This window comes from Columba livia, chromosome 2, assembly GCF_036013475.1.
Source record: "Columba livia isolate bColLiv1 breed racing homer chromosome 2, bColLiv1.pat.W.v2, whole genome shotgun sequence".
Taxonomy (NCBI): domain Eukaryota; kingdom Metazoa; phylum Chordata; class Aves; order Columbiformes; family Columbidae; genus Columba; species Columba livia.
Genome location: NC_088603.1, coordinates 50,307,214 through 50,329,699, shown reverse-complemented (window position 1 = coordinate 50,329,699; position 22,486 = coordinate 50,307,214). Strand labels below are relative to the sequence as shown.

Below are 22,486 nucleotides of genomic sequence, written 5' to 3'. Positions count from 1 at the left end.
CAGATGTAAGACTCTACACTTGCCCTTGTTATATTTCATTACATTTTTCCCCGCCCAACTCTCCAGCCTGCCCAGGTCTCGCTGGATGGCAGCGCAGCCTTCTGGCGTGTCAGCCATGGCAGAAGGAGCCGGTGGACACTCCACATCCTGTACCACAGGCCTCCCTCCACGGCCACAAAACCGGCACCTGGCGAGGCCGGGGTGCCCGCGCTTCCGCTGGGGCTCTGCTCTCTGCACACACCGCCCCGCGGCCAAGTGCTATTTCAAACCGCCGAGCCCTGCCCCGCCAACACAGCTTGCCCGCCCTTTCTTTACCACGCCCTCGGCAAACCGCCGGAGCAGCCCTGCGCGTCCTCGAGGTAAACCCGCCCCGCCCCGCCCCGCCCCGCCGGGCCTCTCTCCTCACGCACCAGCCGCCGCCATTGCCCCGCCCCCCACGCTGGCCGCGGGGAGGCGGAGCGCAGCGCGCGTGCGCCGTGAGCCACGCCCACCCTGGCACACGGGCGCCACCTAGCGGCGCCCGCGGGGAGCCGTGTGTCTCTGCCGCTGCCGCGCTTCCGGTCTCCATTTTACGCCAACGACAGCGGGCCGGAGGTTGAGGCGGTGCTGCGGGCAGAGGGGCCCAGCCTGGGTGGGCGCTTTACCGGGTACTGGGCTGTGCCGTCTGTCTTCCTTCTCCGTGGGTGCGGGCGCGGAGGGAGGGGGCCCACCCCGGGAGGGGAGATATGGGGGTGGCGGCTTGGGTGAGGGTGCGCCCGTTGGCCCCGCGCCAGCCCCGTCGCTGTGGCTACCGGCGGGGAGGGGGTGCCTATGTGTGACGTGCTGAGCCGCCCCTCTCTCTGTTTGCTCCCCCCGGCTCGGCGGGCAGACCTGGGCCGCTGCCGCCGCCCTGCCCGCGGTGTGAGCGCCAGGACGGGGATGGGCTCCCTCAGCTTCCCCGGGAAGTTCGCCCGTTGACGCTGAACCACCCGGAACGCCCAGAGACTTGAGCGGCTTCGTCTCCCTGAGGAGAAGAGAGGGGCAGGGCCGGGCGCCCCTGCCAGCAGCATGGACCAAAGCGTCGTGGATCACCCGGTGACCCTCATCATCAAGGCCCCCAACCAGAAATACACCGACCAGACCATTAACTGCTTTCTGGAGTGGACTGTGGGCAAGCTAAAATCTCACCTGTCTAATGTCTACCCCAGTAAGCCGGTGAGTTGTTGGCCAGCCCCTTTTTCTTCGTCTTGTCGGTAGGACTGGCATTGCAGTAACGTCTGGACAGTCAGTCGAGACTTTCTTTAGGTTCTCTGCAAGATAAACAAGGAACAGCCCTACTGCCAAAAAGCCATCTGAGTTAAGGCAGCGGCTGGGTCTCTGCTTTCAGGGAAGTTGGCAATAGAAATAACTACTCTTTTATATGGTTTAAGAAGATCAGAATATACCATCCCAAAAGGTGGTGTTGCTGAAGACACTTACTAATGCTTCATTTAACTTCTTTAGGCACTGGAGTTTATGTATCTCAGTTAACTCGATTTAAGACTGATTTTGGTAAATGTAAGAGTTCTGTCAAAGTAATTACACTACTTCAGTGATATCGCTAGAGTTACTATGATCAAGTATATTTACTGAGGTGTAGAGCAGATAGATGTTTATTCATAATATTGTTTGAAAAATGCAGTTGAACAATCTCCAGAATTATTTTTTTCCTCCCTCTGCATAAAGCCTTTCTTTTTTTTTTGAGGTGTGCTGAAAACTCTTCCTTCAGATGTTCTACGAACTTGTATGACAGTTGTGACTGTATTTTGAAAGTTAATGTAAATGCTTATATGTTTTTGTCCTCTGAGGAAAATATGATTTATTTCTAAGTGCTTTTAAGCTCTAAATTTGGCAGTTAAAAAGAGGCTATGAGGAAACTTATAGATAATAATTGAAAGATAATATTGTACCTGTTTAGAATTGCAGTCATACAGAACAGTATGTTTGAAAATTTGTTCCAGAAAACTGCATAAGGGGAGTGACTTAGCCCCCATGTTGCAGCAGCATGTGGAGCCTAGGTTGTGTTTACATTGTAAATGATTACTATTCACCTAGTTCAGTAGAATTATTGGTATGATTGATTTCTTTTTTTCTTGGGGAAAATAAAAAGGCAAAATAGTGACTTCGTGACTCAACGGGGGTTTCAGCCTGCTGGAGAAAGCCGAAGAAAAGCAATAAACAGCTTCAGTTGCGTTACTGGTACATTGAGATCTGCTAAGCAGTATTTTAGAGTTTGTGGATTTAGTTGTTGCTATGAGGAATTCACTGCTGAGAGAGCCTGTCTGCTGGAAAATAAATAAATTCTTTCAGCTGATTGCTGCTTCCTCTTCACTAGAATCTCCTCCTGTGACGTATTTGTGTTGAAAAACTAGTTTTCTGACTCATCCTGTAATCTTGCTAAACTGGGCTTTTAGGAAGAATGCTAAATCAACAAGAGGTTTTTTTTATTCTGCATTGTAGGTTTTAACCAGTAGTACGATACCATATTTCAGTTTCCTGGAACATCTTTCTTCTGTTGAAAATTGCTTCCTCAACATGCCTTTCATCATATATGAGATATATACATATATATCTCATATATAGTTCAGAATCTCCAAATTGTTCTAGGTTAAAGAATGGGGAGTTTCTTTAGTAAATATTATCTCAGTAATTCCAATTTTATTTGGATTTACTGTACTTGCAATTAAACTAGTAACTTAACACAATATTTTTAGTTCATAGAACCTTTCAAGTTAAAGTAATGACATGGGCTTAATAGGACGTCTCCTATATATATATATATGAGATGTTGAAAAGTGTAGTTTTGGCTTGGTATGTTTTTGATGTTGAGTGTTAACTGTTTTTTTCAGAGTTAAGTCTTTATGCTTTTAGAAGCTTTTTTCCTCCTTCCCCCCCCCCTTTTTTTTTTCTTTTTAAACCAGATCATGTCCAAAGCTTGTTGATTAAATTTCTATATTCCCTGATTGTGATAGACCCTGGAAATAACTTCTGTTACAATGCTATTTTAAGAGTGCAAGAGTACATCAGAACACAGATGCTCTGTACAGGTATTGCAGTGTTCTGGGAAGTGCAGGGTGTAAAATAGAAATCAGTTGCTATCATGCCTATACATACTCTCAAATTTTCACTTGTGACTTTTACCTCATTCTCCTATATACATCTGTAAATTAGTTGGTAAAGTGATGGTAACTGTAAATGTTGTCCTTAAATTTACAATTTATTAAGAGTATATCTTCAGAAAATGGAATGGTTAAAATAGGCAAACAAGAAGTTAGGCCTTGAGGCAGCAGTGTTTGTGATTTTACTGGATTAATTTATGTAAATGACTTGGCTAAACATGTGCAAATTCCAAGTATAGGCAGATTTAGATTAGTATGTATACCAGCCTTAATAAAAACTAAACCAAAGTCAGTCACTGAATAAGCTAAATGGGTTTAAAAAAGTGTTAAATTGTTTTGTGAGTCTACACTAAGGTTCACATTCATCAATATTTTTTTCTCCCTGACTGGACCAATTTTTCATAGCTAGAGTATACAGTTAGAGTATCTCAAAGTTACAGCTTTATTTAAGAGAACTTGGAAAATCAGTCTCTATGTGTCAGTCTGGCAGATCTCATTCAGTCCATTAACTGCTGCATTGATTACACCTGTAAATGTTAATTTAAAACTGCTGTTTCTCTTTCCCTTTAGTACCTGTTATCTACTGTATACTTTGCCAACAGTTCTAACCAAACGTGGTTGTTTGGAGTTTTATCTTCTGTGGAAGAACAAGAGAGAGGCCGGGTGGCCAAAATACTGAGAGTCTTGTAGCTGAAACAGGATAGCTCAGAGATTGTTTCTGTTTCTGAAGGAAGTTGCTGCTTTAGCTTAGATTTGATGATTTTTGTAATGTGCTGGGAATAGCTAACTTGGCTAAGCATTGCAGAAGGTAGTCTTTCTTCAAAAATGAAAGAAAAAAAACCCACTGACTGATGAATTCTTGCCTTTAAATACGTAGCTTTTGGATTATGTCCTGAAAACTGTCTTCTAAACTTAAGGTTTTGGAATCATTATAGCTAATGGTATATACTTGCTTCTGAAAATGGGGATACTCTAATTATTAATTTTTTTTTTACAAGTCGTTTTTGCTTCCAGTGAGCATGCTGTTTGTTGAAGCAGGAGGTGTGGTAGTGTACCTCTTCTGGCAGAGAATGGGTTGAATGGCTTGTCCATTTACCTTGGCATGTATGAATTACTGTGTTCTTGTGTTTGTCACCTCTTCCTCCATCTGCGTTTAAAAACAAACAAACAAAAAAACCCCATGCAACAACCCAACACATTTCAGGATTCCAGAATCACTTTCACCTTGAGAATCACAAGTAGTAATCCTGTTGTTCACAGTTAGGTGTTTAAGTTACACAGGGAGGAGTGTGGGGTTTGAGACCTCATCTTCACCCGTTAATTTCTCTAGCTCAATATGTTTAGCAGTAGTCAGCATACATAGAACCTTTTCTTTTGTGGTCTTGTGGGGAGCTGAAACACCTTACTGAAGGCTCTGTAGTAGTCAGCTTTGAGGGGTCACTTTAATCTATCAGTTTTTTTCTCTGTGAAGTAGTAATATTAAGAAATAATTGGTACTACATATATCATACTTGAGAAAGTACTTAATAAGATGGGGTTGAAGGGAGGTTCATATTTAAGGTATGGAAGAGAAGAACCTGAATTTGACAATGTAGACAGCTGTATTATGAGTGGGACAGCGAAAACAACTCTATTGCCATGCTGAATGATGGTACAAATATTTGGAGTTTGTTTGTTGTATTTTGCTTGTTTTGTTTTACCTGCTTATTTCTCCTAATTAATCTCCAGATAATCTATATCAGGACCTAGGAGCAAGGTTTCTGAGACTTTTCTTCTGGTTCCACTGGTCATTCTAAAGCACAAAGTTTTAATTTGCAGGAAATCAGCGTTTTCTTTCCATGCTGCAAATTCTAGTTTTTCTAAGAAGGCTTTTCCTAAATACAAAATGCAAGTAAACTTATATTGTGTTAGCAGACTGTTCCAGCTTGAAAGGAGCAACTGAAATGGAATAGCTCAAAAGAAATTAGTTTAACATGAGTGACAAGCATTTTTTGTTGTTCTTTTAAACATAAATAGAAACAATACAACATTATGTTGAATTCATTGCAGTGTTTTAGCCATTGGAGCTCCAAATAAATACTTCTCAGTGTTGTGAGACTTAAAAAATACTGTATTATGTCACTAATCAAAAATACATAAAAATGGAGAAAAAATATAGAAAATTATTCTTCAGTAGAAGTGATAAACAGTTCTATACTATGTGTGTCAGGTTGTGCGCTTATTTTTTAAAGTAATGTGATTAATGAACAGCTAGTATGAATTTTGGGGAAAAAAAGTTAAAGCAGAAGTCTCTCGCATTTAATGTGTACTTTTTGTAACTATTTGCCTAGACTATCTGTATTTTTTCTAGTGATATGACCAGAATTTTTCAGAGCTAAAAACAAGTTCTGCAGCTTTTGTATGCTGTTTTGAGTTATAGGCAATCTGGAAAAGGCAATTGCATGAAAAAAAAAAATAAAATCCAAACCTTCTGTGAAGGCTTTTTAATCACAGAGATCTGGATCTCAGGTATTTGTGTCTTAGTATTAGTACGAATAAGACTGTAGAGTGGACAACGGAAGGCTGGGAGTGAAAGAAGCAAGATGTAAGACCAGCTATTTCATGATGGGGAAATTCTTCAGATATTGCATGTTGGTAATGCATGTCTGTTCCACTGATGTTAGGCTTGATTTCTTCATGTAGCATTTGCTTGTGTTAGCGCTTTCTTTCAAGTGAAAAATGCTATTGTATTAATTTAGGATGCAAGCAGAAGTTAAACTGAACTGATGTTCTGTTGTATTTTAAATATTCCTACATATAAAAAGAATTCTAAGGAGCTTTTTTTTTTTAAAAAAAAAAAAAAAAAGGGAGCTACTTATGCACATAGTTACAGCATGTTAGTGACTTGCTAGTATTAAGATTTTAAAGCTCTTACAGCATAAACTGAATGAGTAGCATCAAGGTTTTTGCTTGTTTTCTTTAGACAAGTAAGCTGTCTCTTGCTTTACTGTACTGGACTTTTTACTGTAGATAGGTACCCCAGATAGTTTCCTTTTAAAAATAATTTTGTCATTATCTCTTCTGTGTAGAATAGTTATTCTGTATAGGGAAGTTATTATCAATAGTGTGTAATTTGGTTTTGTGTTGTGTTTTTTATTCTTGTTTTTGTTGTATTTTTTTTTTTAAAAAAACCACATCATTTGCATTACTAAGATATTTTAAACAGCAATAGTGTAACAACAGGCAAAAAAGCTTACCTAAGTTTGAAAGCAACCTTAAAAAAAAATCCTGATGATGCTTTTCAATGCTTTTCTCCTTGCTTCCTCTTTTGGGGGGGGGGTGGTGGGGGAAGGAAGGAAGGGATGTGTATGGGGCAGGGACTAATAAAAGAAATTCCGTGTTGAAAAAGAATGAATTTTGTGCCCTTCTTCGTATTTTATTTGTCATTCCATCATTTTACTAACTATTTTGGGGTTTGTTTTTTGTTCTTTTTTTTACCCCAGCCACTTTTCTGTCTACTTTTTCAACAAGTGCTTGGGAAAGGGAGCAGTGTAAAGAGCAGATCTTAAAAGAAAGGAATTTTTGAATATACTTGGTCATCTTCTTGAGCAGTGTTTGCCAGCTAAGTGTTTTTAGTAGGTATGGCACTCTTGCTGAGTGCCTAATAACAGAATTCTTTTCCAGAATTAATTTGCAAGTTGGACTTGCAAAGGCTCTGAAATGTTTTTAATGCTGTCTGTTGGTGGTTGAAATTAAAAGGGGTTTTGTCATCTGCAAATGTTATCTCCAGCTGCATATCTGTACAGCAGGAAAAAGCTAAATTCCTTTCTTTGTCCCATCTCCTAGTCTACAAAGGATCAGAGACTGGTGTATTCTGGCAGACTGCTTCCTGATCATCTGCAGCTGAAAGATGTTCTCAGAAAAGTAAGCTTCATATCAGCACCATATGATATTTTATCAGAATCACTTTTTGGGAAGTGGGAATTTAGATTTATGTTGTTTAGCTTCAAATTTTCATTGTTATATTGAGAAATGTAACCGTATGATGTTGATATGTTCAGGAAAATGTGTTTTCGAGTATCCCTTGTATGTGGGATTGTGATTCTTGCAGATTGAGGCATGTTTCCAATTGGTGGGAGAGCAAGTAGGCCATGGAGATCCCAAGCAAGTGATGTGGTGTAGAGTGACTTCTTTGGAGAGTCCCATTATGGCCTAAATGGGATCATTTATTGCATTTGTGCTGATGTGGGACATAATTTAATTTCTTGTAGATACTTAAATCCAAGAACTTACATTAAAAATGGCACTTGTGTAAGCAAGTTAACGGTAATATATTTATATGCAAAACCAGAATTCTAAATTCCTGTGTGGTTTTGCTGGGAAAGCTGTTTGTTCTGGTTTTATTCGTCAGCTATTAACTGTTCCAATGCTATTTGAAAGTTTGTTGGTTCTTGCATTTTTTTTTTCCTTTATTCTGCTTGTTTATTTTGGATAAAATAATTTTACTAATCAAACCTTGGATTTTTCAGTCAGCATTTAAATTAAATCTGAATCCTGAATACACATGACAACTGATGTAGGAAATCTTGAAATACACTCACTTGGTTCTCAGATAGGTTCAAATAGTTTGGATTGCTATCAAGTAATAGAGACTTCCTTAAGTTAGTGAAGTACTTAAAATGAATAGAAAGAGTAAGATATTTAGAGCAGGTTGTCAAGAACTTTGCTTCAATTTTGATGGTAACACAAAACATAGTGCATTAGGTTGATTAAACTCCTTGTAAACAGATCAGGATTCATCAATAGCAAATATTTGGAAAATACTTCAGGTCATTAAACAATTACGCAGTTTTTAATCCTATGAAATAGGTAAACTCTGTAATACAGTACCTGGGTGTTGATAATTTTTTTGTAACGTATTAAGGTAAAAACCGATGTACGGACTGCAACAGTGGGTTACAGTTTAGTATGGAGGAAAGTCTCTAAAGGAGAATAATGCTTTAGTGAAAGCGGGCAGCTGAACTTGTGTATTAACTATGGAGAAACTGATGCAGAAGAAACTTGAGTATTGCTTGAGTACACTCTGTTACTTTATGAATTCATTCTGAAAAATATTTTTATTAAATTGGATTTAACTGCTTACCAAAAAATGATTGAAATTTACTGTGTATAGGTTGACTAGAAAACAGGAGCTGGACTATTGCCAATCAGCATATGTTCTGTACCATTTAAAAGTTCATGAGAATGGTTACGTAATTTACCTCAAAGCTTAGTTTTGCTTGTTAAGGACAAAATGAAGTCTGAATCCGTTAAATTCACTCGGCCTGGTTACAGCAGACTAGTTTTAGGGAACACAATTTCAGAACTTTCTTATGTGCTAGAGGAGAAACTTTGCATAACTAATGTCTTCCTTCGCCATGCAGGGGCTATATTTGACTATAAAGGCATTTTAATAGCGATAGACCTTGGGTTTAGTCAAAGTAGCTTTGTGTTTAAGACTGATGTTTCTAAATTCACTAAGTTAAAAATGTGTGTTGGCAGAAGAGGAGGTTTTCTTGTGCTCAAGCTTTTAAGAGCTTTTGGAAAAAAGGTATGATTACTCTTCAGTCTCATTCTCTGCCATATTCTTACTAGTTGATTAGCTATAAATTCCTAATGTTATCTGAGGTTTTACTAAATCTCTGAATTTAGCTTTGTGATACTTGCTTTTTTGATACTGAGCAATGTCATTGCGCTGATATAAAATACCTTGAGGCTGGAAGTTGTGGCAGTCTTCAAGCATTGTGATGTCCAACATGTTATGTGTAAATAGTAATATATTACAATAAACTGTCACATTGAATAAAGCTGTACACTGTAAGGTTACATGTAAAATGCCTTTCTGAATGGCAAAAGCTCTTATCGAGAAAGAAAGTGACTAGTTTAGGTTAAAGGCTTTTGGTGTGATCAGAATGCTGATCACCTGCATTTAGTGCTTTCTGATCATTGCTTACTATCACCAGCTAGTAAGAAATTAATGTAATAGTGAGGCTGTGCTTGAGGCTAGAAACTGATACATGTGTGGGAATTTAAATGAACATGTACCTGGATAGGCTCTGCTAGTGGTAATGCATAATGGTCTATAAAAGCAGTTACGCAGTTTTCTTTATTCCTAAAGGTTAAAACTTAAAAATGACTAAACATCTAGTTTAACTTTTTTTTAAGAGTTTAAAAAAACTCCAAACCTGGTATTTCTAAATGTCATGTCATTAAAAACTGCAGTTTGACTGTACCACACTGGTTTTGGAAGAGGGCAGAGGGGTTTTTTGTTGCTTTTCTTGTTTAAAATTTGGTTACTAGGGAATCTGTAGTGTGCAGTTTAAATATAGTCATAGGTGTTCCTGTTGCTATGGCCATGCACACTTGAGGCACGTTGATATAGTGGGCTTCAGATTGAAGTTGTTATGGCATCCACATTGGGGGAGGGAGCACATTCATGAAGAATTGGTGTGGGCTGATTACTTGCATGCTGGCATGGCTTCAAGCAGTGCCATTCATTTGTTTTCTCACTTTCAAATATTTAGGAATATGCAAGTCCCATCTAATGCTTCAAGTAGCATTGCCTGAGTGTGGGGCTCTTCAGTTGGGCATCTGCAGGTCAGGCTTGAGCCAAGCTTAGACTGGAGTGAGGTGGAGGCAGTGGCTGATGTACTTTTCTAATCTTGGTTGGCTTGTGGCATTCCAATGCCTACATTTTTCTTTTACCCTGATGTCTTTACTGAACAACACTCTTCGTTAGATCTCAATGTAAATGTAAGCATTCTTAACTCTAGGGAAACCATCTCCTGTAAAGGGTTTGAGATTTTTCTAAGATCAAAGATAAAGCTTATGATATACTTTCCCATGTTTTTCTATATGGTCTTCCACTGGTTCTGCTATACTGCAGTTCTAGGACAAACTGGGGGTAAGTGAATGTTCAATATGTTATTTTGGGCAGCTGCTAAGAAAATATTAGTTGTGAAACAATAGATTTCTCTTGTGTTAGGCTCAAGTTTTGCTTTATGGGTTCTTTACTGATTGCAAATGCAACTCTGAAAGTTGAATTTGTAGACATTTTTTGCTTGTAAATTTCTCAAATATTGTTGCTTTAGCTCTTAAATTTCTTTAATTTTTAGCAAGATGAATATCATATGGTTCATCTGGTATGTACTTCCCGGACACCCCCAAGCTCTCCAAAACCCAGCACCAGTAGAGAAGGTCACGGAGCTTCAACCTCCAGCAGTAGCTCAGTGAGTTATTTTTTTATACACAGGACATGATTTTCTTCTACACTGAGGAAGCATTCCAGGAATATCTGTTCTGATTTTTAAAATTTGACTGTTTAATAGTGTTGTGAAAGTAGATCATGCCATATGAATTTGTACACTTAGACCTGATTATTTAAGGATGTCACTTTGTTTATTTAAAGATTACCTTTTTTCAAATTGTAACACAATTATATTTGATTATAAAGCACTACTTTTTCTAAGCTATTCTTTATTTTAACACTCTTCATCAAAAAGTACATTTTCTTTCCATATCCTCACACCTTTGGCAGAAATTGAGCAGTATATTCAGATTTGGGGCAAAAAGAAAAAGGTTCTGATTTATTTTGTGGAAATTTGTACCGCCGAAGAGAAAGCGGTTGAATTAGTGCCCTTGTTGGGGCAGACAAGTGGAGCTTGGCCAGCATTCATTCTGCTTGACAGGAATTGGCCCGTACTTATATAGTAGCTTTGAAGTAGTCATAGTGTCTGTAAGACAGTGAGAAGTAGAAAGTGTTCTTAGTGTTTTATTAGTTAAGCTGTTCATAGAACTCTTGTTTAGGTTGTTTTGAGTCTTCCCCTCTTCACATCCTCCAAAGATGATGATCTTTGGTTGTGCTGTGTTTTAACAGAAGGGCAGTTAATATTTCTCTTGATGACGTGGTTGTTGTCACTGTAATTCCTTTGGCTTTTTCCAGAGCTTGCAGTGTCATTAAGTGGCCTTTGAAGGTTAGTCAGAAAGGAATGTACGTGATACCATTCTAGGTACTTCTCATCTGTGGTGTGTTATCAGCGTGTGGGAAATACCCTTCCAGTAATAAGCTTTGTGTCTTCATTCTTCTGTTGTTAGGGTACTGTTTCTGACTGCTGTGTGATAGTCAGAAATATGAACAGTTTAAGCAATAGTAGAGAGTGGACAGTGGTTGCATTGTGTTTTCAAAGGCTGTGTTTGCAAGCAGGACACAGGGGCTTCCTTTGTGATTGCTTTATTGCTATGTAGATCAGCTGTAAATGTCTTATTTATATGACACTATTAATGACTGCTAAGGGCAGTCAGTATGTGTAGTGTTAAGTTCATAATACTTTGAAGGAAATAACCTAAACCCAAAGCTTGAATGGCCTTTGTTCTTCTATTTGTTTTTTATTTCCCCCTCACTGTCTAGTTGTAAATTTTTCTTGTTTTCATTTGTAGGGCAAATGTGGTATGGGTGTCTTAAGTAACTGCAGCTCCTCACTTCCTGAGTTGTCAAAGCTGAAGAGGATTTTCTACTGAGTAAACATTACAGTAATGCTTAGCAACAGGATTTGGGGATCTATTAAAAATACGTCATGCAACTTAATTGCCAAATTGTGGTCTTTTTATGGTGACAAATAATCTAAGAGAGCTAGATGTCCTGTTTCCAGAGTTAAGTACTGATCTTGGAAAGCATTGAAGATCTGCCACACTAGATTTAGGGGTGTTTCTGGGAGCCTAAGTAGTTCCTCACCATTTCCCTGTTCCTACCCCCTACCCACTCCCGGCAGTGAGCACAGCAATTTGGATTGGGCAGCTGGCACAGTGAAGAGGAGAATAAGTAGAAGGGGAAACTGAAGGCAAGAATACAGGAATGGTATTTTAAGTCACTGCAGGCACTATTGTCTCTAAATAGAAAGTTGTAACCTGACCTTGTAGTTACTTTTGTTAATGGTAGTGACTAGAATTTTTTTTGCTACTAAATACTCTTTGGATTAAGCTTTAGTTCGGTTCAGCTTTTTGAAACTTTGATTCCCAGTGGCTTGTGGTTTTCTTTGGGACCTATTGAGCACTGAGTCTTCCTGAAAACTTTTTTTTTAATATGCGCACCTGAGTGCAATTTTGAATTTCTGTTTTTACTAAAGGCTTGCCAGAACCAATAAAATGCCAGAAGACTTGCCTGGGGCTTATATTTTCTATAAAATTTGTGACAAAACATTAAAGCAGATAGTTTTTTAAGACGTAGTGGTAAATCTTGTAACTATGGCAAAAAGATGCCCAACCTCAATTTTATTTATTTTTAAGAGTGCGGATCGTTCTACATCAACTGCTGCCTCACCTACAAACCAAGAAGCTTCGTCTACATCGTTGAACACTAGTGCAGATGGAGTGAGGCATCGTAACCTTCCACAAGCACAAAGCAATCCCATACCAAGCCACCAGTTCCCTTATTTAATGCAAGGGTGAGTTTGAAGGAATTGTCAGCTCTTCGATATTCTTTGAAGTACTTTAAATGTTCAGTTACAATTATGTTTCTTTCACAGTCTGCAAAATGATTTGATAGTTCATCTTGAAGCATAAAGTCGCATTTTGAAATATTTTAATATGAACATTAATGTTTTTAGCAAGGAGTCAATTGAAGAGTAAGTGTCCTGGTGCTCCCCTTCAGGCAGGTGTTTTGTTGTTTGTTTTTTTTTTTCTTCATGCTTTCTGCCCTCAACTTTCTGTTGATAAGTGCAGCTGTAATATTTATTTTATCAGCTACATTACTAGTTACATCCACCAGATAATTGCTTCTGGTTGCTTTTTCTAGTCCTTTATTGTAATCATCAACACTAAATTCTTACCAGAATATGATGATTCTTAGTTTTTGACACATACTGCTCCACATTGGATTCAACTGAGAAGTGATATGCAGATGTTTTGAGTATGTGTAAGTGGTTGTGTATCTACAACAGAATTTTAAAGTATTTTCATATATACCCATGAAATGTAACCAGTGTATATTTCTAGATCAAATCTGTTATGTGACTTTCAAGATTATGTAATTTTTTTTTAGCTTAAAAAAGCAGCTATAGGAATTTTTAAGCCATGTGACTGTTGCAGCTTCTTAAACTTTCTTTATTTTCTTCCAAGGGGAAAACAGGGAGATAGTGCATTCTGAGATGATAGCTGTCATTTCCTCAGGGAGCAGTTTAAAGATTTTTTTCTGACAAGGTGTTCTCCCAGTACTTTGTAGACTGAAGAATGTCCAAACAAACAAAAAAACAATGAACCTGCTAACAGTAACAGTTGTTAGTGTCACTGGAAGGAAAATTGATTTGAAGAACTGTTGAAAATGTATTTAATTTCAGTTCAACTTACTTGCTCTCTTGTCAGAGTTAACCTAGACTTTACTAGTCTTCACTAATTTTCACCCTGAATTCCTTCAAGTCTTTTTAATTATTTATCTGAAATGTATTGTCTGCTGGGAAGAAACTGCCTTTTCAGTGGGTGGAACACTTTTATTGTTCAGACCACATGTATCTCTGTAGAAATCGTTATACTTGCTTTTATGACAAAGTTGGTGATGTTAGGTTGACTGTCAAGGCCGTTGTTGGGTGTAATATAAATTCATTCCAGAAGCAATTTCTTGTGTAAATTACTGATCTGTAAGAAGTTTAATAGTTTTCTAATTAGCTTTTCATGTAAGCATACCCTGAGAGTGAGTTTTTCATCAGTGTGCATGGCGAACTGAATAGCCTATGGACTTTAGAAAGGCAAGAGAACCATTGTTCAGTCTTTAAACTGAATTAATTCAATTAAAATACAGTGAGAGGAATCAGTTTGGAAGACATTACTGTGTTTGAAAAAAAGGGTAACTGAAAAAATAAAATACTAAGTCTATGTCTGTATTAGCAAGTAGTGTAGATTGAGAGGAGTGGATCTGTAGACTGACAGGTGCTGAGAACCCAACATCAACGCTGCTCATATTTCAGGGTTTTCTGTCTTATTTGGACTATCTCTAGTTTGGTCACCTGGAATAGGTGCCTGTTTGTGGCTGAAGAGCATTAGCAGTGCACCTAACCGCATCTTTAAATTTAGTGAAATCCAAAAGGAATCTGGCTTGTGATCCAAGAGCATCCTATCCTGTGCTGCAGACAGAACTGTAATAAGAGTAGGTAACTAAAGATTTGCTTCAGAAGTGCAGCCGTGACCTGAAAAGAAGTACCAAATCAACAAATCTTAAATAATCTTAGGACTTTTTTGTAAAAGTAATTTAATCAAACGCTATCAGAATTTAAGGTAGTTCTTTGCTGCAGACTGCTGGACGCTGGCTGTGCTCTGTTCCAAATAGTCGTTGCCAGTGCCTGCTGTAGTTTGCTGTTGTCTTAGAAAACCCTTTTTAGTGCTTTCAGTAATTTTCTCAGATGCATCTGTTTTTGCTTCAGGGTGCTGCTACTTGTATTCCAGCAATAAGAAATGCCTTCTGGTTTTTAGCTGCTTTCTTAAACATCATTTGAGGTGATGTGATCTGGCTTTAATGTAATTTCTACACAGACCGAGACTTGTTAGGAACAATGAAGACTTGTAGCTGAAAATTGTGTTGCCTTTGTGGATTTTTCTTACTGTGTCATGACCAAACGTTCTTATTCTAGCTGCATGGTGAACTATAGGCTCTACTGGTAGGGAAGGGTCTCCAAATATTTGAAAAACTATGTGACAGTCAGTTTTCTTGAGCATTTTGTCACACTTTTGTTACTAAAGTAATTTGTACAAATTAGTGATATGAACGGTAGGTGATTAAATGATGGTTTTGATGGTTTTCCAGTTCTTAGTACAAAGCTTCGATGTGTGACTTGAATACCCTTTGGGAAAACAGTTAACTCAGATTTTTAAAGTGCTTTCTCTGTAATATTTTAGCACTTCCTGTTGCTTTTTGGGTTTCTGTAATGCTGTTTCCTAAAAATCTAGACATGAGGTGAGACTGGGCAAGTAGTTTATATATCTACCAAGTCGTTTTGTCGCTGTGCAGAGCCAGGACAGTGTTGTCTGCTTCTGTGGACACAGTCGTGGATCAGGGCCTGCTGTGCTGCACAGGTGCAAATAGAACAGATGGGCTCAGTCCTGAGATGGCTTGCAGTTTGGATTGGAGAGTACTTGGGAGCAGTAAAGAGACAAAAAACATCGAGACTGTGAGATTATTTGTCAAGTGTGGGCAGCCTGTCTGAAATGTTTTCATATTGCGTATGTAGTAATGTTTGAAAGCGAGCAACAAAGTTGCACACTGACAGCATGCTGTATGTTCAAGGACATAAATACCTTGTTTCATGAGTAGCGTTTGCTTGCTCTGTATATTTCTTTTAAACTAGCAAGTAATGTAGCAGAGCGAGGATGTCAAACTCATTTTCATCAGGGACCACATCAGCCTCTTGGTTGCCTTCAAAGGGTCGGATGTAATTTTAGGACTGTATAAATGTAGGAGTAGTTACATTTGTAGGCCTAAAATTACATTCAGCCCTTTGAAGGCAATTGTGAGGCTGCTGTGGCTCCTGGTGAAAATGAGTTTGACACCCCTGTAGAAGAGGATATTGAAATATCACTTCAAGTTGATATCCTAGGCTCCTATAAGACTAACACTAAGTGACATGTTTTTGTGGGTCAAGGTCATGAAACAAATGCAGTTTTTGTCAGTCATGCAGATGACAGATACTGAGCTTTTCTGAATATAAAGTTTTATTTTTCCCTTAGTGGTGAGCAGTATCTTCATGATGACACCAGCTAACTAGCCAGACCTTACCCTCAAATTGAATCCCTGTTACTTCATTTTGGGTGTCTTCTGTAGACTCAGAGAAGTAATTCTGAGATTTATAGCAACTTAAAGAGTGGCATACCTCTCTTTTCAGAATATTCTGAATCTGCCTGTACCATTTGAGCCTTAAAAACTGGATTTTATTTTTACTTATCTAACTGTTCTACTGTCTGTTCTTCTTTGTTCTCCAATCTTGGAATGTGCTTGTCTATCTAATTTGCTTCTCTGCTTGTGCTGTTGCTGCCTTTCTTTTGAAACTTTCTTTTGAAATATTCTGCTTCCTGCCTCTCTTTGCTCTTTTTGGAGAAAGATGAGGAGAAAGCACATGTTACTTTCCCTTTTCTTCTAACAGCAAGCTACCTTGCTTTGCTGAGAAAAGCCTCTTCCTTTGGAGAGGTTCTCCTCACTGAGATACATTACACTGTGTTTAGAGTTGTTCCTGAATTTCAGAAGCTGACTTAATACCCTGGCAGCTGTAATAGCTGTGTAAGTGACATCATCTACCTCATTCTGATTTTTGGTGAGCAAATAAAATACTGCTGAGCTAGTTGGCATTCTAAGGTAGAAGCCAGTTCTTGAATATTTATGTCTACTTTTTCTTGTTAATGGAGTCAGATCTCGAAAAGTTAAGCCTTGCTTTTCAGTCCCATCTCCTAGAAAAGCCATTGGAGGGTGGGGTGGGGGTGGGGGGAGAAAAAAAAAAAAAAGGAAAAACAAAGCAAACAAACAAACCCCAACAAAACAACACTAAAACCAAACCCCAAAAGGTTTGAATGTGAAAGGAAAGAAAGTGACATAACTGAAATATTTTGTGGTTTGTCATGGTTGACTGGTTTCTTAATCTACTATTAAGCTTTAAGACATCAAGAAAGAGTTGGAAAGAAAGTAGAGGCTCAAACGTGTAATATTTCTAAAAGATATATTGGTGAAGTAGAACTGTTAGCTCAAGGCCTCTCAACTTAGTTTTAGAGAAGAATTGCCCTAAAGTCTTCAACTGATGAGAAAAATAATTAGTGAATTCCTGCAGAACTTATTCAGGCAAGTTGGGTAGCACTGCTTTTGGTGGCTGAGCTGGAGAAATAGATGTGATTGAACAGTGAGTGATCCTGCCTATTTGCATCCTCATGTGATACTATAACTGCTTGAAATTGAGATATTTCTCACTGATTTGTCACAATGTATTACTTAACGACACCCATGTGGAATGTTGGAATCATCTTGATATTTTGAGGGTCAAATGTTTGTAAGGGGTTCAGCGTTTTGTGAATTTTGAAGGAGTCTTATTTCTGAAAGTGTTTGCCAGTTCAGGGGATAGAAAAACCCATTCTTAAAGCTTGCAGCCATAAAGATAAGAGCATGATTGATGTTTTTTCAATAGCAGCTTGACACCTATGCTGTTCCAGCATGTTAATTATGTATAAGAAAGCAGCATCAGCAAGGCTGCCAGTTCACCCTTGCAATTTGTGAAAGAAACCTGAAGTATTACCTATGATTATCTCAATTCGTATCTGGTATCAGGAAAGCAACTTTTGCTTTTTTCTTTTTTTTTTTTTTCCTCCAAACTATTGTCAAAACAGGTTATGACTAAATCCAAACATAGCAAACAGTTTTAGCAGAGGTCATGGTGTTGTATGGCAGACTCTTGTCCAGAATTATAGTGAAATACTTATTCATGTGTAAGATGGAAAAAAGATTTTAATGTCTTCCTCCCATCTTTCTGTCTGGGCATGTCTTGCATATCTAAATGCCTGGTAGACTAATGAAATCTCTTGGTGATATCTTTGCAGGGAGTGCCTTGCTTAGGGAACAGGTGTAGTCTGCAGTACACTTACAGCAGTCTCAGCTTTTGCTGCCTGCAGTCTGAATAAACTTTTCTTCATGCTTTATACTCTCATGCTGTCCTGAAAGATGTCCTGGTTTACTACAGTTCACTGCATCAAAATCTTTGGGGAAAGAGTTGGAAATCTTGCCAAAACATGCTATATGCTCTAGGAGGTAAGAGAGGCTAAGAAGTTTAAAAGCAGACAAAACCAAACCTTAAACTTATGTATAGGAGCATTATATCTATTGCATGTGAACTGGAGTTAAAAACCCATAGGGTCAAGAATCATTTATGCTCAAAATATTGAGGGGGGAGGGAAAGTAAAACATTTACAGTGTTCTTAGTTATGTTCTTCAGAAGCCGTATCTGAAAGATTAGTTTGTTGTCCTTGCTCATGTTCATTTCTTCATGTCTTTGATCACAGTAGTATTACAGGTATTGCTTCTAAGAGGTAGTTACAGAATCCAGTAAGTTTTCCCATTACAGGTCCTGCAGCACCTTTAAGGTTGACCTTTGAACTTAAAAGTAATTGTCTACAATTGTGTACACAACTTCGAAAAATTTTCCATGTGATTTTTGTCTCAGAGATGCAACTAGTGCCAGACATCTAAGTACAAAAACATAAATCCTCTTTCTATAGAAATAACTTTGGTTATTGATTTATTGTATAAAAGTATAGTGCTTTATTGTAATGGGTGGGATGATCTTATTACACGGTGTTTCAGTGTTATTTCAGTGCATTATTTACGGGGACAAATGAAGAATGCTGCTTTAATTGCTTTTTAATATTAGTGAGTTTTATAAATGTGGCATTTAGAAACTGAATACTTTTCTTTAAATCCTTTTATAGCAATATAGGCAACCAATTTCCAGGTCAAGGTGTTCCTGCTGGATTTTCTATGTATCCTGCATTCAGTCCCTTACAGATGATCTGGTGGCAACAAATGTATGCACGTCAGTACTACATGCAATAGTAAGTCTGCATTATCTTAGGTAGTACCGAGTTACGCTAATGAAAGGAAGTTATTAAAAACTTTAGTGTTGTTTGCAGGATCAAAATGTCTGTGCCTGTGTCTGTGCTGTCTCTACACTGTTTTGTCCAGCAAATCATAAAGTTCACTTCAGGATTGGAATGAAATTGCTGTGTTAATAAGTAAAGATTTAAGGGAAAATGAAGTGTTTTTTGACGTGTATTACATCTGAAACTTTGTTTTTATTAGTGTAGAAAAGAAGACTAGAATAGGCGTAGAAGTTATGAGGCATGTTTTTTGACAAAGTAATTTTATGTTTCAATTTTTAGCCAAGCTGCTGTTTCAGCCCAGGTGACTTCCAGCACTGAGCCAGTGGGATCTGCAGTTGCCCAGGCTGTAAATTCAGAACATGCTCCTGCAAATGAGCCTGCAGCAGCACCAAATGTAGCCGTCCAGGACAACAGGCCTGTAAACCCAAATATTCAGATGAATGCACAGGGTGGCCCAGTAGTGAATGAGGAGGACTTCAACCGGGACTGGCTGGACTGGATGTACACGTTCTCCAGAGCAGCAATTCTTCTGAGCATTGTATACTTCTATTCTTCCTTCAGTCGATTTGTCATGGTAATGGGAGCCATGCTGCTGGTTTATTTGTGAGTACAACAGTTGAGTACAGCTGCAGATTTGATACGTGGAGTATGGTGATACTGTCTAATCCATTTAAACCGTGAAAATTTATCCATATAAAAGTTTAAAAAAAGGTTTAAAAAGTTTAGGCAGTGCTCCTTTACAGGAAAAAAAAATTCCAACAAGCAGAGAAGCAGATATATAAAAAGAAATAATTCTCAACGCATTTTTACAGCAAGTTGGGTACCAGTTATACCTGCAACACAGTGCTCTTAAATGTTAGTGATATGAACAGATCAGTATTGTAGAATTTTGTGCTGGAATTTTAGAAAGTGCAGGTGAGAGGAAGGAAGTTCCTGTAGGTCAAGTGTATGTCTGCATAAACTTAAACATTTGCTGCTTGGATGTTAAAGGAAAATTGTAGAGCTAAATTCTTATTTCAGAAATAACTTATGGCCTTTGTGCAGTAAATTGTGTTCGGCAGAGTTAAGGTAGTTTTACTGTAATGGTGGGTACTAGATCTGGTAGAATTGCAGGGGCTTAAAAAAATTTTAATGATTCATTATGAAGACCTAAACCTAAATCTGTTTTATTAAGAAATATCAGTACTGTTGCCATCACTTCCCTTCTATATATGAAAATACCTTAGTGATGTAAATAGAAGTGGAAAACCAAGTGATGTTTGATATTTTGGATTGATGTGATTGAGAGTTTCTTGACATGATAGTCTCTGTCCTCACAAGGACTGTTCTGTTTCTCATGCAGATGTGATAGCTGAAATCAGAATATAGACACTTGAAAATGTTAAGTGAGGCTTATTTAATTTACCATGATAATGTGGTTCAAACCATAGCTGAAGTTTAAGTTCTTTTTTTCCACAGAAAATCAACTTTATGAAAATTAAGTCCGCCTTTGAAAATTAAGTACTTAAAAATGTGAAGGAGACCCAAAAATATTCTACATATTTAATCACCTTATCATGGTAAATTATTCATCTTCTGGAACAGAGAGCTGTGAACAGCACTTCTGAAACTTAACAGCTCTTTAAGACCCTTCTTAACCCAGACATCAAAGAATAGCCATTTGATCCGTAACAGTAGGAGTAGTCGCATTTCTACAGTCCTAAAATTACATTTGGCCCTTTGAAAGCAACTGCAAGGCTGATGTGGCCCCCAGTGAAAATGACACTCGTCTGTAAGAAAGACATGCAGAAAAATACATGTAGCTTCATTCATTTGAAAGTACTTGAAGAATTTATTGCAGTAGTTAGCTGTACCAGAAAAAAAATATTTTTATTCCTTTCAAAAGAGACAGTTTCAACTGTTTCATTTTCTTATGTAGACACCAAGCTGGATGGTTCCCCTTTAGGCAAGAGGGAGGCCAACAACAGGCAGCCAATAACGTGGAAGTGAACCGTGATGGACAACATGCAAATAACCCTGATCTTGAGGAGATGGTAAGAGCAGACATGTCTTTTGAGACTCGTAGCTATTATATTTCCTCGTATGCTGTAATGTCTGGACAGAAAGTCAGCCTTTGAAGTACAGTTGATTTAACCAAAAAGCTTTCAGCATTATCCTCACTGTTGTGCTTACTGCTTAAATTCTGTATTTTTTCCACTCTGACAATTACCGATTGTCTCTGCATCAGTCACAGACTTTCTTCATGCTGGTTATTCTTCAAGAGTTTGCTCTGAGGGAAGTTACTTAGTGTAGGAAGATACTGCTGTATACCTTATGTCAGAGCTGTGAAAAGAAGCAGTTGAATTGCTTCAATTTCTGTTTTTAAAGGAACGACTTATGGATGATGGGATTGATGAAGACAGTGGAGAAGATGGAGGTGAAGATGCCAATACAGAGCAGCAGCCTGGATTCATGGCTTCTGCTTGGTCCTTTATCACAACGTTCTTCACATCACTCATTCCTGAAGGGCCTCCACAGGTTGGAAATTGAAGTGGAAAAGGAACGGTTAGGCAGCCTCAGTAGCCAGACGTAGAAGTGGAGCAGGTTCTAGAGTGTTTTAAATACAGTGCAATTTCTGAAAATTTATAATGTTATCTTTTTGATCATGGTGTACAAAAATGTGTATTTTTTTTCTTTTGGCTTTCTCATGCATTGAGTATTTTAAGCACAAGTGGACTACTAAATGCTTTCTTTAAGATTCTTCTTTTTCTGAAGAATAAAATGTAAAGATATTGGTCTTCCATGTTCTATTTTAATTTCAAATGTGTATTATACTGAGGCAAAAAGCTTGGACTTAATCTGCACCATTACCTCTTTAAAGAGCTGTTAAAAATACGAATGTTGACGGACCTTTCCAAATGCTATCTGTTCATCTGAATAACGTATCTTGTGTTAATTTTATGCAGGGTATAAATTAGCACTCGGGATTTGGAGTTTGTAATATCATTCCTGGAAGGACGCTGTAAACACAAGGATTACTTGTTAATGGCATGTTGTCTTCATGCCGCATAATACTAAGCCTTTTCTCATGTTTAGAAAGCTAAAAGCTTTTTCTTGAGGCTGTACTGAATGAAGTTCATTAAAGTTGGAGGTGTTTGACAGCTCTTCAAAGACAATTGACAGTGATCAAATAAACCTTAAATGTTTGATACATACAGTACTTTTTAAGAAAAATATAGCTGTACTGGGGAAAAACATGTACATTAGTTTTTTTAATAAAAACTGTTACAGTAACTCTTTTGGATGTTTATATGCATATTTGAATGCAAACAACTAAATAGTGCATCATTAAGGATGAAGATATGATTGATTTGAGAGTGAAATAAAGTTATCACGGTGGCATTACTGATACTGACTAAAGTAGTATGTTTGTAGCAGTGCGTACATAATGATGGCTATGATCTCAAACAGCAGGATATCTGTATTCTTAAACTTGGCCTAATTAAAACTGAGAAAAGGAAAATGGTACATGAGCTAATCACACATTGCTGTTGTCAGTTTTTGTTTCTTTCTGTAGATTTCAATCATAGTCAAGAGGTTTCATTTTTATTCCTAATTCTGAAGTTATCATGTGTTTTCTAGCTTAAAAATGGCTGCAAAGATTTTGTTATACTACAACCAAAAGAACGCTTATCCAGTTTTCTAATTTTCAAGTATAGGGCAAAGTTCTTACATAGATC

At 38.0% G+C, this 22,486-nt stretch overlaps 2 protein-coding genes across 11 annotated transcripts in view; one reads left to right on the top strand and one right to left on the bottom strand.

The window, feature by feature from the left end:
- The window catches only part of SEPTIN7 (septin 7), a 406,575-nt gene that overhangs the window by 118,693 nt on the left and 265,396 nt on the right, over positions 1 to 22,486 (bottom strand). The gene's annotated exons all lie outside the window — the stretch shown is intronic.
- HERPUD2 (HERPUD family member 2) lies at positions 468 to 22,155 on the top strand. 10 transcript variants are annotated; one of them, XM_065051818.1, is made up of 10 exons: positions 468 to 647; positions 869 to 1,194; positions 6,963 to 7,040; positions 10,271 to 10,384; positions 12,438 to 12,595; positions 17,833 to 17,919; positions 18,597 to 18,719; positions 19,047 to 19,370; positions 20,686 to 20,800; positions 21,135 to 22,155. In XM_065051818.1, exons 2-10 carry the CDS (start codon positions 1,048 to 1,050, stop codon positions 21,294 to 21,296), a joined length of 1,308 nt encoding a protein of 435 aa, XP_064907890.1. In that variant the 5' UTR covers positions 468 to 647; positions 869 to 1,047; the 3' UTR covers positions 21,297 to 22,155. The 10 variants fall into 10 exon arrangements, with proteins under 10 accessions (XP_064907890.1, XP_064907892.1, XP_064907893.1 ...); XM_065051819.1 differs by having other exon boundaries at positions 493 to 631; XM_065051820.1 differs by lacking the exon at positions 6,963 to 7,040.